The following is a 15,073-nucleotide window of genomic DNA, read 5'->3' on the forward strand; positions in this document are numbered from 1 at the left end:
TGTTTAGTGCTTGACTTTTTAGAGGAAAGCTGAGATTTCTGGCATTGATTCAGAACATGTGGACAGTCCTGATATTCTCCAAACTGAATATTCAGTAATTGTAACAGGGTGGTCCCCAGGAAAAGGGGAAGTTTCAGTTTCCCTACCCCACCCAAAGAAGGGTGGAGCTGAGGAGGGAGGAGAAGATGGAAAGAGGAGACTGAAGAAGGAAGGCAGCAGGAAGGAGAGCAAGAAGGAGACCTGAAGGAGGCCCATGGAGCAGAGACATGTGAAGAAACTGTGCTGGCTTCTTGGTCCTGGACTAGCTGAAACAGATGTGGGTGAGAGACTCTTGGGGAGGTTAACAATGGCAGTTTTATCTTGGTTTTGATTTTGCTTTTTTCCTCCCAGACTTGTCTGGCTGTTTCTGACCCCTTTTCTACTGGGCCTTCCTGGAAGTTGCTTTAGACTTGAGTCAGGCTTATGGGACTTGCTTTGGGCCCATCCTGTTTGGCTGGACTTTTACCCACTAGGGGATGGGTAACTTCGGCTGCTAGATTTGGAAACTGTACTCTTTGTCTTGTCTGTATTGCACACTAATTGTGTTACAGTTCCTTTCCATTAAGGTCTTATATGTTTTGTCTTGATGCTGCGGATGGTAGAACCTATTTAGAGCAGGCAGGTTTGGGGGTTTTGGTGTACCCCTCTCCCTGTCCTGTAACATAATCACCTCTTTCACATCCCGCCCCCTTTTCTCAGGTTTCCCCCTTTGCGCTTGGTTGAATGGGGTTAGTCTTTTGCTCTCTGTTAGGTAATATCTGGATTAATTTAAGGAACCTGGGGTACAGTACCTACTGCGAGGTAAGTGCGGGTGTGTGCTATAGACGCTGAGAGTTGCGCGAAGCAACCCCCAAAGGGGATGGAGATACATTCAAAATGCCCGATCTTTCCACAACGGCTCCTCCCCCGCCCTGTCCGGAGTCAGGTGGTGAGGGCTTGCAGTCGGGCATCATCTTACCCTCCCGAACCCTGGCAGGATGGCTACACCCCCACCAGTCTGCTTCCTTCTAGCCTAGGCTTCTCCGCAGACACCTGGCTGGCAGGGAGCGGGCGGAGTCAGGATAACGCACTTAGGGTGATCTGGATCCGGGTGCTGGGTCGGGGAGTGCCTAAGTCGCTGTCTCCTCCTCTTTGCCCCCAAGGCTCCTAGAACAGCTCGGAAGTTGCCCCGCGGGCCGGAGCCCGGGTATCCCGGCTGGGGAAGGGGCGCGGCTTCACTCCAGAAAACCAGCGGCGCTCGGGCGCGTGCGCGCCTCTCCCGGCGCCCCCTGTTCCGCCCCGAGCCGGGGGAGGTGGGCGCGGAGGCTGGAGGCGCGCGGCCGGCGGCGGGCGTGGGCTGGGCGGCGCGCAGGATCCCCGGCCGCCGGCCGCGCTGCTCCTCGCCCCCAGCAGACGCCCCGTCAGCTCCCCCGCGCGTGGGCAGGACATGGCTTCATCCTGACGCTCCCAGGACTCGGCGCTGGTGACCCCACGGTCCAAGACCGCAAATGCAGAAACCCGCGCGCCCCTCGGCGAGGGAAGCCAGATGCGTGGTTCCCTGATATTGGTTCACACCTCCAGGACTGTCCTTTCCCGGTCAAAGCCAGATGTTCCTCGGGGAAACTCCTTATTTAATCTTTAAAATAATCCTCTTCAGGGCGTGGCCGGCGTCCTCGAGTCCAGGAGTCCCGGAGAATTGGCCGTGAATGGGCGGGACTATCTCTGGTCCCCGACGAGCGTGAGGAAGTGTCAGAGCAGAGCATCATCGGAAGGAGATGTCTGTTAAACATCATCCGTAGCTGCAGTAGAAACAGTTTGGTTGACACTGAGTGTTTGGGTTTTCGGAGAAATGCTATTTTGGTTAAAAGAAGAAATGGCCTCCCATGAGCTCACCCGGCGACTGGCCACAGTGATCACTCATGTCGGTAAATGAAACCTATTTTTCCCCCTTGCGCCTTATTGATGGAGGGTCGGGGCGTAGCCTCTGTGCGAATAGGTCTCCCCCTGGCCTCCACTCGCTGTGTAGGGGCAGAGCCCTCCTCGGGAATACGTGGGGGTGCGGTGGGGGGGCTAGTGTCTCGGTGTTGCTTGGGGCGATTTTGTGGTCTTCCCACACCGGGCCTGGGCAGGCAGTGGAGCAGGTGCTGTCACCAGGAGGTTGCCAGGTCTGTTGGGCCCTAAATCCGTGGTTTGCAAGTGCTACAATCTGTTACCTCCTCTGACCGCGGGAGAGGGCCCGGGGCAGCGGGCAGAGTTGTGTGGTGGTTTACGTGATAACGAGAAAGGAGAGGAACCAGAAGAAGGACTGCTGGGGGCTTTCCAGCAGAAACTACTGCCAGAGCGCTTTGGCTTGTTCAGGAGCTTGCCTGAAACGCGGGATGCGTAGAGGACCTCTTGGCAGACTGGCCCCTGGCCTGTTAGAAGCACTGCTTGGGAGCTATCGCCACCCCCCTGGTGAACCTAGTGAGAAACCTTTGCAAGCCCCAGCAGACTAAGCAATTTTAATCCTCTTGCGTTAGTTTAAAAAGGGGAGCAGAATAGACATGCCTTCCATGGGGTGGAAAAGACAGGCCCTATGTAATAAAGAGGACATTGAGACAGCTATCGGTTAATTTGCTCTTGGCATTTTCTCTCCTCATCTCTTCCTTGGACCTCCCCAAATAAAAGCCACTTTCAGATGGAGAGACTTTGGGTGTAGATGACTAGAATGATCAGCCTCCTTTTCTCTGTTGCTCACTCTGCTTTGAGACCTTTCCATGGATGCAAATCTGTTTCATACATACGGCCAGGAAGTTTTCACCTCAGTTTTGTTGGAACTGTCTTCTTGGTGGTTACGTGTTAAATATTTACTGCTCTTTGATCATCATAGTCAAATGTGCTCTGTGCAAAGGTGAGGGATATCTTCGGTGACAAACATGTAGGGATGTACTTTGTGAAGATGGTTTTTATGGGAAGGCCCAGTTTTGAGGATTTAGTTTCTTTTTTTTTTTTTTTCCTAGCACCATCTTTTTTTTTTTTTAAGATTTATTTATTTATTTATACATGCACTGGGTACAGTCAGAAGTGCGGGAGGGTGAGAGAATTCACCAGAGCCAGAGCGGGGAGCAGAACAGGCAGAAGGACCGAAGTACACTGCTGAGGGGAGCAGTGGACGGCTGAGAGGTCTGCGCACATGTGGGACCCTCCTCTGCTATGTGGGACCCTCCTCTGGTGGCCGGGGATCGAACAGGCGCTGCAGAGGCTGCGGGCAGCTTCGCAGCCCAGCGCTCAACCGCTGTGCCATGGGGGAGGCCCTGAGGATTTAGTTTTAAAAAATGTGTTGCTAAATGTGACCACTGAACTATATATATATAGATATATATGTATGTATTTTTTTTTTCTTTAAAACAAATGTCAGTAGAATCCTACCAGGGAAGACTGAATGTGAAATACTGCTGAAGGCAAGATGAAATAAAAACAAAAATATTTTCCAATAAAGTAGAATTTGGAGTTTGAAATATATTGAGTGCCAAAGTGTTTATGTTAAATACCAGCCCATGCATGAACTTGTGGTGTAGGAAAAGAGCAGTGCACTGGGGGGTCTGACCATCTGGATTTGAATCCTTTCCTGCACAAGCCTTTTAACCCTGGGCTGAAAATGAGAATTTTATGATCCTTGCCTACCCCACTCAAAGGCTACTTGTAATATAATGTGGGTGAAAACATCACTGAAAATGCACATACATTTTTGTTCAGATCCCTGGGCCCTCAGGATCTTGGGCAGATCACTGGGCCTCTCTCTGGTTGAAACTTACCATCTCTTAAATGAGGGGTCAATTTGGAGGATTTTATTCTCTTTCTTTACATGTGTGATCTTCTTGACAATGTGGTGGGCAGCGTGTGGTGGGCAGTATTCCTGGCTAATACTGGCAACCTGTGGGGCCCACCTTGTTCCCTCCCTCCTTCCATACTCAGCTCCATGCAGGATACAAACATGAATTTGTTGTAGTTTTTGCCCTCAAAGTATTTCTAATGACTCCTGGCAGGATGTTTGTGTGCTTTGCTGCTTGCAGTCTCCTCCTGTGTGATCTCACAAACCTGTGAAATTAGGTGGGGGATACATTATTACCTCCAACTTACAAATGAAGGAGTTGAGGCTTACGAGGTCATCTTTATTTATTTATTTATTTATTTTTAAAAAGATGTATTTATTTATGCATACAAGAGCTGGGCACAGAGACAGAGTGGGGAACAGAACAGGCAGATCGACTGAAATACACTGCTGAGGGGAGCAGCAGGTGAGTCAGGAGAGGTCTACTGTGCCATGTGGGTTGCTCCCTGGCGGGGGATTGAACTCGTGCTGCAGTGGCTGTGGACAGCTTCATAGGTTGCGTCTTAACCCCTTGCGCCACCAGGGAGGCCAAGAGGTCATCTTTAAAGGTTTCAGGGATAACTAGTGGCAGGCTCCAGACCAGAAAGTAGCTCTTCAGATGCTCTGCTTGAGGATCTCACTGAGGGGTCTCTAACCATACAACATCCTTTGCCTTCATGGAGTGCTGTTTTGAGCAGAGTGGAGAGTCTTTTAGGGTGGCTTGGCTCTGCCCTTCTTTTCAGGTGTTTCCTTGATGAGCAGCCTCAGTGGGGTGTGATCATGATCTGGGAAAGGGTTGAGCAGGACTTGGAGAAAGGCAGTGGGTTAGAACCTTCTCCCTCCAGCGATTCTAGCCATCCACCTGCATTACAGCACTGTGCTTCTGTGTTCACTCTGCCTTCTTTGTTTCTCAGCCAGTTCCTCTTTCAACTGGGGTTCTACTCTTTCCATGGCCCTTTGGATTTGACAGTTTAGGTCTGGGGTCACTGCTACCTGCCTGTGACCTGTGTCAGAACTTCACCTCTGCCTGACTAAGCATTGTATAAAAGCCTCCTGCCTCTGCTATGGCTGCATATAACCTGTACCAGGAACAGACACCACCACCACCACCAGCAACAACAACAGTAACACAGTCCCAGTGTATCCACCTTTGTCTCAGCAGCCTGGAGATAAAGTCTTCACTGTTTGGCACCCTTTAGTCTTATCCCCCATATTCAATATTTCCGCACCTGTGGTCGGACAACTTGGACTATTTTTTTTTTTCTTCTAAAGATTTATTTATTTATTTATACAAGAACCAGGGTATAGGCCAGATATGTGGCGTGTGAGAGGATTCACTAGAGACAGAGTGGGAAACAGAACAGGCAGACTGATGAAATACACTGCTGAGGGGAACAGAGGGTGTGACAGGAGAGGTCTGCTGCACCATGTGGGAACCTTGCTGGCCAGCCGGGTTCGAACCAGCGCTGCAGGGGCTGAGGACAGCTTCAAAGCGTGGCACTCAACTGCCTGCGCCACCAGGGGAGGCCCCAACTTGGACTATTTCATTTTCAGCTTTGTCCCACTATATTGCCCAACTTTTCCCCCACTGTTGAACTTTTGCTTCTGCTTTGCCTCCACTGGAAATACCCTCAGTATACTTATTGTCACAGAAATAGTACGCGCCTTACAAGCCCAATTCGGTGCCTCCTCCTCCAGCTGCTTGTTCTGATCCTGCCGGTTGGACATCATGACTTCCAAAGTAGATTTTGTTTTGTTCATGTGGTGACACCTCTCGCATGCTCCTTTGTATTATGGTTATTTGATTATTCATGTCCTTATCTCTACTTCTAGACTCTTCATTACTCATATGTGTGTCTTAGAGGATGACCAAATACAGGGCCTCCTTCTAAGGAGAAGCTGAATAAATGAATGAGTTGTTATTCCTTGGAGTGGAGCTTGCATGCCAGGCAGCTTTCACATTACTAGGACAGCTCTAAAGGATTTATGGATAACTCCTAAATCTAATTTTCCAAACCCCATTTTCTAAATAATCATTAAATTCTGTGGTTTCCCTTCTTTGGATTGTGCTAGTTTGTCAGGGATACACATAAAATATATTGTTTATATTAAACAGTGTCCAATGTATTTTTATTCATACAGGACATGTAGGACCATTCCTTCCTATTATTCTGGACTATCTAGTCACATTGGTTCAATAAGAGGATTTCAGCATCAGACAAGAGTTGTTTGATTGCCCCCACACATTCCTTTCAATTCTGAATCCTCTCTGCAAGTTTTGCTGTACTGCTATTTATACACAGAGGTGCTGCCTAAGTGAACATGGATTTTCTACTAATGCATCTCAGATTGCTCTAAGATTTTGATAGACAGGGCACATTTGGTGCTTCCAGTCAGTGGAAACCCTTAGTCATCCAGCTGGATGTCAATAGTCCCCCAAACAGGTTTCACATTTCTAGTCCAGCTCACTTTTCACATTGGGATCTCATATTAAAAGTAATTCTTTTGTTTTTTATTATTGTTCTAAAAGAGTTTCATATATTTGGGCTATGCCCAATTTAGCTATGATGCCGAAAGGAATATTCTTGGAAACGTTCCTTACATAACTGGAGATTGAATAAGTGGTGGTTCTGGTGATAAAACCTATAGGATTTTGGCTTGTAACACAGGTTACTATTTTTCAGACACTGCTAGCATTGGCAAAATGCAACCAGAAGAATACTAAATGGAGAAATTCAGCCTGTGACTTATTATTCTAGAGTGGAGCAGTGGCTGAAATGCCTAGGATCCTTGCCACAGCTGTTGATACTGACGGAGGATCTAATTAGAGTATGTGCTTCTCAGATGGGAATGTGCCCATTGGGGACAACTAGCTACTGGATTAGTGACTTTATCTACCCCAGAAATGAATTACTGCATCTGAATGATCTTTCTGTTAGGCTCTTTAGACACTGTACTTGGGGCCCATGAGCTACTAAAAATATTTGAACCCTACCATGGTGATGGTTCATGGGTGCTGTGGTGGAAAATTATGGGGACTACACTTGAGGGGAGAAATCAAATGGTCAACAATGTAAGGAAATAAAAGTAAATAAAAAAAATTTGAACTGTAGAAAAAAAAAGGCAACTAAGTTGAAAGGACAAAATGAAATTTAAGAAATGTTTAGATATCTATAAAAACTCTCTGACCCACACAAAATAATATTCATTACATAAAAAAAGCGTAAGTGGAGTTTCACTTCAGGAATGCCATTGTGAGGAGACTTATGGATCATTTATTTCACAGTGAAACAACCAGAACTGGTGAAAATTATAAAGAATGACATTTAAAGTCTCTGGAAATTGTACCAAGGATATACACAAATGAAGAAATATTCAAGAAAATTTCTACTTATTTTGGTAAGAACAGAGTCTGTGGTTGAGTCATGGCCTGTTCCCTCTCAACTCTGTGTGAAGGAAGACCCATGTGGCCAAGAAGACAGGAGTTCTTTTCTCCTGATGAGACTCAGGACACAACACTTTGTCTCTGAGCCTTGGTTCCCTCATGAGAATAAGAAAATAATACACATTCTACAGGACTGATAGAAGGTGACGGTCTACAGAGTGTCTTGTGGGTGCCCAGTATCCATTACTGGGGAGAAACTTGAGAAGCAGAGATGGTGAGACTGGCTTTCACTGCAAGGACTGCATCATTTCTCAAGTTGAATCATAAGTACTGTCAGTGCTGTTACTATTCTTCTTGCTTCTCCCCCGCTTTGTCCCATGAGGTTCTGCTCTGACGAAGATGCAGGCCAATCCTGACATAAATTGCTGCTTTGGAGAATAGTCCGAGTCCTCATTACCTGGATCCACACCTTTGCTTTCTCCTTTGCAGTGCCAAAATCAAAAATTCAGAAGTGAAATCCAACTGCTTGAGGGTTACTTTACTCTTAGCACTTGCAGCCACTCTCACACCCTTCCACGAGTGGTGACTGGTTCAAGAAGTAGAGGCTGTCACACTCTAGATCCACTCATATTGTTGCATATGGCAGGATTTCATCTTTTTGCATGTCAGATGGAGAAAGACAAACACCAGATTGTTTCACTCATATGTGGTACATAAAGAAACAAAACAAATAAATGTACTAAATAAAGCAAAAACAAACTTTTAGACTAAAGGCCAGAATAGGGGTAGGCAAATTGGGTAAAGGTGTCACCTGTGTAGTGGTAAGTGGGAACTAGATACCTGTGGGTAAATCTAGTCTTTTTCCAAGGGGGGGAATAAAAAACACAACAATAAAAAACACAACAAAGCCAAATAACAATAAAAAGACAACTATAAATCAGAGACATTCTGCAGAGGACGGGGAGGGAAAGAGACCAGGGTGAGGGCAGGAAGAGCACAAGGGACTGTGGTGATGGGGCACGGTGATGGTGGTGGAAATCCTGTGGGGACTACACCTGAGAAAAGAAAGCAAACGTAAAAAATTAATTAATTAATTTTTAAAAATCTAGTCTTTTCATCCCCATTGATGACCCAGGAGCCTGATAAAGAAGATTTAATGTTTGATACCCAGCCTTGGCTTCTCAACAGTACATTGTTTAGAAGAGATTAAATCCTGGGCCAACCTGGTGGTGCACGGGGTTAAGCATTGCACCATGAAGCAATCCACAGCCTCGGCAGCAGGAGTTCAATACCAGCCTCTGCAGCAGGAGTTCAATCCCCAGCTGGCCAGGGAGCTACCCACATGGCGCAGCAGACCTCTCCTGTCTCACCTACTGCTCCCCTCAGCGGTGTATTTCAGTCAATCTGCCTGTTGTGCTCCCCCCTCTGTCTCTGGTGGCTCCTTTCACCCCCTGCATCTCTGGCCTGTACCCCAGCTCTTGTATGCATAAATAAATAAATCTTAAAAAAAATTAAAAAAACAGCGGAGATTAAATCCTGTATTACCTTCCTCTATACATAGATACTGTCAACGTATCTTTAGCAGGGATGACTTAGAACTAGAAATCTCCTGTCAGGAATAATTGCATTTTTAATGTCAAAGACACACAGCTCCTACTTAATAAACTAAACTCAAACTTGGTTTGTTGGAACAGTTCTCACAGACTAAACTTTGTAGGTTTGCTTCCAAGATTCAGATCCTCACTTTGATTATCTAATAAATTCTTTACTAGTTATCACTGAGACTTTATTTCCAGTTAGCACATATGCACTAATACACTTGCACATTCTTAAAGTTAAAATAAAATTAGACCTTAGACTGAGAATGGGAAGAGGAGGGTGGAGGAAGATGTAATAAGAGTAACTTCTCTGTTCTGTTTTGATTGGTCAGGGTGCTTTTGATTTACATTTGCCTTACTTAATGATGTTGAGCATTTTTTCATATGCCTGAGGATCATCTTTATATCTTCTTTGGAGAAGTATCAATTTAGGTCTTTTGTCCATTTTTTTTTTTTTTTAGTTTGTTTGTGTTGTTGTTGTTGAGTTGTATGAGTTCTTTATATATTTTGGTCATTAACCCCTTGTGAAATGTACGATGTATGATGAATTAAAGACTTTGATATCATAACTGAAAGCATGAATACAAAGAAGAAAACAGAGGCAATAGTCTCTTGCACATCAACCTCAGAGACCTATTTGAGTCCCCTATTTGGGGACTCAACTCCAGCAGCAAAGGGAACAAAAACAAAAGTAAAGAATTGTGACTCCATTACACCTAAAACCTTTTGTACAGTAAAAGAAATCACCACAAAAACAAAAAGACAACTTACTGACAGGGACAAGATGTTTCTTCTGTTTGGATGGGTTAGAAAGGGCCCTGGGCTGAGTCTACCTCTGCTCACCCGGGTCACTTTCCTGTCTCATTCCCGCTGTGGTTCCTCTAAGCAGCAACAGCAGCAACAGTGTCTGTCTGTCTGAATCTTTCAGGCTCCTCGCCAGCCTTCCCCTCCCCCACTCCCAGCATTTGTAAAATGGACAGAGCCAGCTCCAGACCCACTTCCTGTTTTGAGTACCTGGAGCAGTTGTTTTCACCTTAAGGATGGCTTGATTTTTCTTCTGTCTTCATTCCAAATATTGATACACATTTTGGTTGCTGAACATGTTCTAAGTCTTTTCTAATAAAATGACCATCTCTTATTAAAGAGTAGACATCCCCCCAATATTGTCTTGTGGGTAAATTAGCCACATAGTGGGAGATTAAGAATGATATATTTAATTGAATGGAAAGAATTTCTTTGTTTCCTGAATTTCCTCACCTAAAAAGGAGGGTGATAATTATGCAGGTCCCTCTGCTTATTTCACAAGTTGGAATGATACTATATAGTTGGAAGTGGCTAAAAATAAATTCTTTGAGGACGAATGAACTCTGTGAATATGAATTGGCTTTCATTGTTTGCTTTATGGACTAGGTGGAGAGACATGAAAGGGACGTTTTATTGTCCCTTCTGTCTAGTTAAGTGGAATCTTTACCAGTGTCCCCCGTGAATGGCCTGGCATGTGTAGCATGAGCTTGCTTTGGTGAGCACAGATTGAAAACAGGATGGCTGAATTGCCTCCAGGAGGAAGCAGTGGGATCAAGTGGGCAGAGGAAGGGAGGCAGGGATGGCAGAGATTCTGAGTCTTCTGGACTCCATAGCAGTGGGAATTGTGAGCCGCTGCCTTGAAGGAGTGTGAGATAATGTCTTCTGCTGAGAATCAGCCCAGCTCACTCCCACTCTTTCTTTGGAATTAGCTGGGGCTGACCAGGGGTTACAGGAGAGAGTAATTTGAATCCCTCTAAGAATACGTCTCCTGCACAGTGTGGCTTGGAGGTGATGACACCATCATGTGGTAGGGGCACGGGCCCACATCTTACCATTACTGTAGAGACAGGAAGCACTGGATCTGGGCTGTGTTTGCAAGTACTTTAAATCAGAATCTTTGGCAGATCTTCTTTGAGTTTTCTACACCTCCCCTAACAGTAGGGATTTATTTTATTTTGTTTTGCTTTATTTTTCTCTCAGCTACAGTGAGTTTTCACGTGTGCCCTGGGGTCTTGTTGCTCTCTCCCCAGCTGCTGAAGGCTTGCTCCTCAGGGAGAAATATGCTTTTCCTGGGCACCTGCCTCTTGGAAGTCTGACCCCTGCCCTGCCAGAGGCTATCTGCAATCTCCCCACCCTGTTTCAGATAGTGGGGGAAGAGCATGCAGATAGATTTGAACTCCCTTTGCATCCTGGCTTGTGGTATATTCTCAGCCCTTCATAATTTCTTTAAAACTTGTCAGTGATTTCTTCTGATTTGCTTGTATGGGGCCAAGATAGGTTGTAACTTTGTAGTTTATCTAGCTTTTTCTTCTTGTTAGGGTGAGAGTGAGCCTTTTCCCAGCATTTTGGGTTGGGGGTGGGGATGGTGATGAAGCAGAACATCACCTTGACTATTTACTTTGTGTGTATTTCACAGAAAAAATATGTGTCATCCACACAGCCTTCATCCAGCACAGTGTTGGTTCAGGCAACTAGGCTGCTACTAGGACTTTGCAACCTTACTGGTAAATTGGGTTTCAAATATTTCTCTGTGTTTTCAGGTGTTGGGGATCTTGAATGTTAAAGTATAGTTCATTTTCAAGGATGCTAAACTAGATGAAAATGCTTCTTCCTGTTACCTAGCAACCAAGTAAGTAAAGGGGTCTCATGTCAGGGAATCTGGGTGAAGTTAGTCACCAGATGCCTGGCCCCTTTCAGGGCCTCCCTTGCTATATGGCCAAGGGCCTCCACTTGTGCGCCAAAGGCTCATCTGTGTTCTCTATTTTATAAAAAGAATGCTTCAAGTAGCCTGACATTTCTGTTAAAGTATGCTTAATCAACATAACAAATAAAAAATCTTTGCCAGAATAGTTGAAATCATTGAGGATCAAAATTCCTGAAGGATGAGGCTGTTGACACATCTGCTTCCCTTTAGGTGTTAGTGAGAATTGCCTGGCACCAGGTACAAGTTCTTCCCAAATGGGCGTAGATTCTTTTCCTGCTTATTGCAAGAGATGGAAATTGACTGATTTTAATGAGTCTGAAAAGGAAGAATCTCTTATTATCATGAATTATTTATTTCCTACTAACAGGCAATAATGTCCATAATAAACTTAAGAAGTTTTGGAATTTAACGCATTCATATTACTAAAGGTATGTATTTTTAGTTTAAGTTAGCAAAGAGCGGTATTGTTTTATAGCATTCTGTTAGTAAGTGGCAGGACCAGGATTTGAACCAAGGCTGCCTTGGCACTAGAGTCTGAGTTCCTGACCACTGCTGCTCATTCTCCCATATCTCCAAGCTGTGGACCTCAGAGTAGGCGGTGCCACTGGATCTCATCAGCCACGTGTAGAGTCAGGAATGGAGTCGGCCCTTCTCACTGTTGTCACCTCGTCTCTGGTCTCTGCTTCTCTCTGTTGTGTGTACCATTCTTTTGCTTTGCTCTGCAGATCAGCTCTCTATTCATTTATCAGTGGGTGTGGACACCAGGTGGCCCCTCCTATCACTGTCCCCTTTAAAGACACAATCACCAATCAACTCTCAGTATCTAAGTCTTTCAGTACAAATTCTCTCTCCAGAGAATCCGATTAGTCCAGTTCAAATGAAGCATGATATTTCTGATCATATTAACTGTGGGTTTAGAAACTGGCTTGGTATTGGGGTGGGGGGTGAGCGTCCTCAGAGAAGAGTGCTTTAGACTGTGCAGCCACCTCAAAACAGGTGTAATAACTTGGAAAGCTCTGGTCTTGAGAGCCCAAGCTTTTTTGATTTAGAATCAATAAGACTTTATTGAACCAAAGTCAGCCCTTCAGAATCTAGAGGTGTGTGAAAGACTTGGGCAGCTTTATAGGCAAGTCCTGGGCAAAATAGAAATTCTGCTTTGTAGTCAGTTTGCTTCTTTTTTGGGGGGGAGGGGCTATATTCTAAGACCCACAGCCCTTATGTGGCCACCTAGTTGCTTAGAAATCAAGATAGTAACTGGTCAATGAATAGATTTTTAGAGAGCACCCATCAGGAGCAGGTACTGCTCTAGCTGTTGTAAGAAGAGTGTTAGATGGGAAACCCAAGGACTCTTAAAACCACTGAGTAACTTTCTGGCTCCTGCTGTACCAGTTTACAAAGGATCTGAGAGGCCTGGGGAGGTATATGAGCCCCTGGAATGGAGGAGAGTTGGAGGCCCAATCTGATAGCTGTATCAAGAAACAGTGTAAAAAAACTCAGAGGTTGAGTTTACTTGATTGCCAGTCCAGACAGTGCTATGAGCGTTTGGAAACTGAAGCTGTCATGAGTTTCAGTGGTTCAAGAAAGATTCGTGTTAGATGTGTGGTTGTGACTTGTGGAAAGGAGAGAGCTTTTTAACTGGAGTAGGGGAGAGGATGGCTACTTTTGGTAACTGCACTGGCCATCAGTACTGCATGTCGCAATTACTCTATTATATGTTCACACCTTCCTGGTCAGTGACCCTCCCTGGACAACTGAGAAGCTTTGAGCTTTACCTTAAAATAAGGAATGATCTCCTGTTGGATGGCAGCTTTATGGTGTGTCACTTTTCCCCGTGTTCATATATTCTTTTTCTAGAGGAGAGAGGACACAAAAATGCTATTAAAATAGTGCTATTACAGCTGGCACTTATATCTTGCTTCTTTAGTGTCAAATATTGTCTTTTATCAATATTAATCTAATTAAATTTAAGCTGGAGTACAGTCCATGTTTATGGAGGAGTAATTTGAGGCTAAACAGGTGAGGAAACTTGCCACGGTTATACCAAGGGAAGGGTCAGAATTAAAGATCCTTTGGCTTTAAAGTCTGTAAATGGTCATACTTTGTTTAATTTCTCATTACAGAATGAAAAAAAAACAATAAATGATAGATACATTATTAGTTTAAAAAAACTTTTGAAAACACCCAGTAGACATCTAGTCCCCATAATGTGGTATTTTATGAGCCACTTGAAATGTTCATTTACTAACAGTCACTTTCTTTTAGTGATCTATTGTCACTTTCTTTTTTTTCCCCTAAAGATTTATTTATTTATGCATACAAGAACTAGGGCGCCAGAATTTTGGGGAGTGAGAGGATTCACCAGAGACTGAGTGGGGATCAGAACAGGCTGATTGACTGAAACACACTGCTGAGGGGAGCAGTGGGTGAGTAAGGAGAGGTCTGCTGCACCATGTGGGTCACCTGCCTGGCCAGGGATTGAATTCATACTGCAGTGGCTGGAGATAGCTTCATAGGTTGTGTCTTAACTCCTCGCGCCACCAGGGATGTCCAGTTGTCACTTTCTTCCAAAGAAAAAGCTGTCATTTAGAACTTGAGGATTTGCCTTATAGTCTTTAAATATGCAAAGGTAGTAATTATATAGCACTTGAGAATAAGCTTTATTTTGGAAGAAATTTTAAGAATGCTTGATACTTGTACTTCCTGTGCTAAGTAAGCCTTGGAGTCTTCAGGAAAAAAAAATCAAAGTAATGACCCCAGTTATAATAGCGAGGTAACAGTGCTACTGTGTAATTTTATTTAGTATAGAAGAGTCTCTATGTTTGGATTACTTTGCCGCCCAGAAGATTCAAGCACAAAGTATGCCCAGGTAGATGCACCACAGGCCCAGACTGTCTGAGCATGATGGTCTCACTGACTTAGAAGAGATTTTTCTGGATTTCTTTGTCCAGTTTTCTGATCCCAGATCCTGGCCAGCCTGGGTATGGTGTTGGGGCTTTCTTTTGTTTTCCTCCTATGTATTACCAAATCAGTATAAATGCATTTTAGCTCTTCTCTCTTTCTGTAGCCAAGAAGCTAGAATTAATTCAATCACCTAGGGGACAGATGTCCTTTTGTCTGTTTCTTCTTAAGCTCCAAATTAGTAGCATCACATGGACTGATGGACTCCAGGGCTGGGCAGAGTGCTGGCAATGGGTGTGAAGAAGCAGCTGTGACCCCTGCAGTTGGCCACTGGCCCCCAGGATCCTGGCTGCAGTTCCTGCCCCTGTTGCCCCAGGGCTCTGTGCTGCTTCTCCAGTGTGCTGGGCCTTGTTCTCCTATACCTTACAGTTGCCGGTTCCTCCCCTATTTCACTGGGCTTCTCCTCTTGAGGTCTCTCACCCTCTCTGCCTCTCTGGCTTTCCCTCTGGCTGTCTGTTTTTTGTGCCTGGTTGACTCAGTTGTGAAACTTAACTTTTCCCCCCAACATCTCAGAACCCAGGTACACTTAAGATTGG

At 44.9% G+C, this 15,073-nt stretch overlaps 1 protein-coding gene across 1 annotated transcript in view; it reads left to right on the forward strand.

Annotated features, from left to right (window-relative positions):
* Nucleotides 1-1,867: 1,867 nt before the first annotated feature.
* The window catches only part of MCF2L2 (MCF.2 cell line derived transforming sequence-like 2), a gene marked incomplete at both ends in the record, with an annotated part of 189,158 nt that continues 175,952 nt past the window's right edge, over nt 1,868-15,073 (forward strand). The window contains one exon of the mRNA XM_084232714.1: nt 1,868-1,943. Coding sequence (XP_084088840.1) covers nt 1,868-1,943 — 76 coding nt within the window. The remainder of the gene's footprint in view (nt 1,944-15,073) is intronic.

The sequence above is a fragment of the Talpa europaea genome (genome assembly GCF_964194135.1).
Source record: "Talpa europaea genome assembly, chromosome: 4".
NCBI lineage: Eukaryota > Metazoa > Chordata > Mammalia > Eulipotyphla > Talpidae > Talpa > Talpa europaea.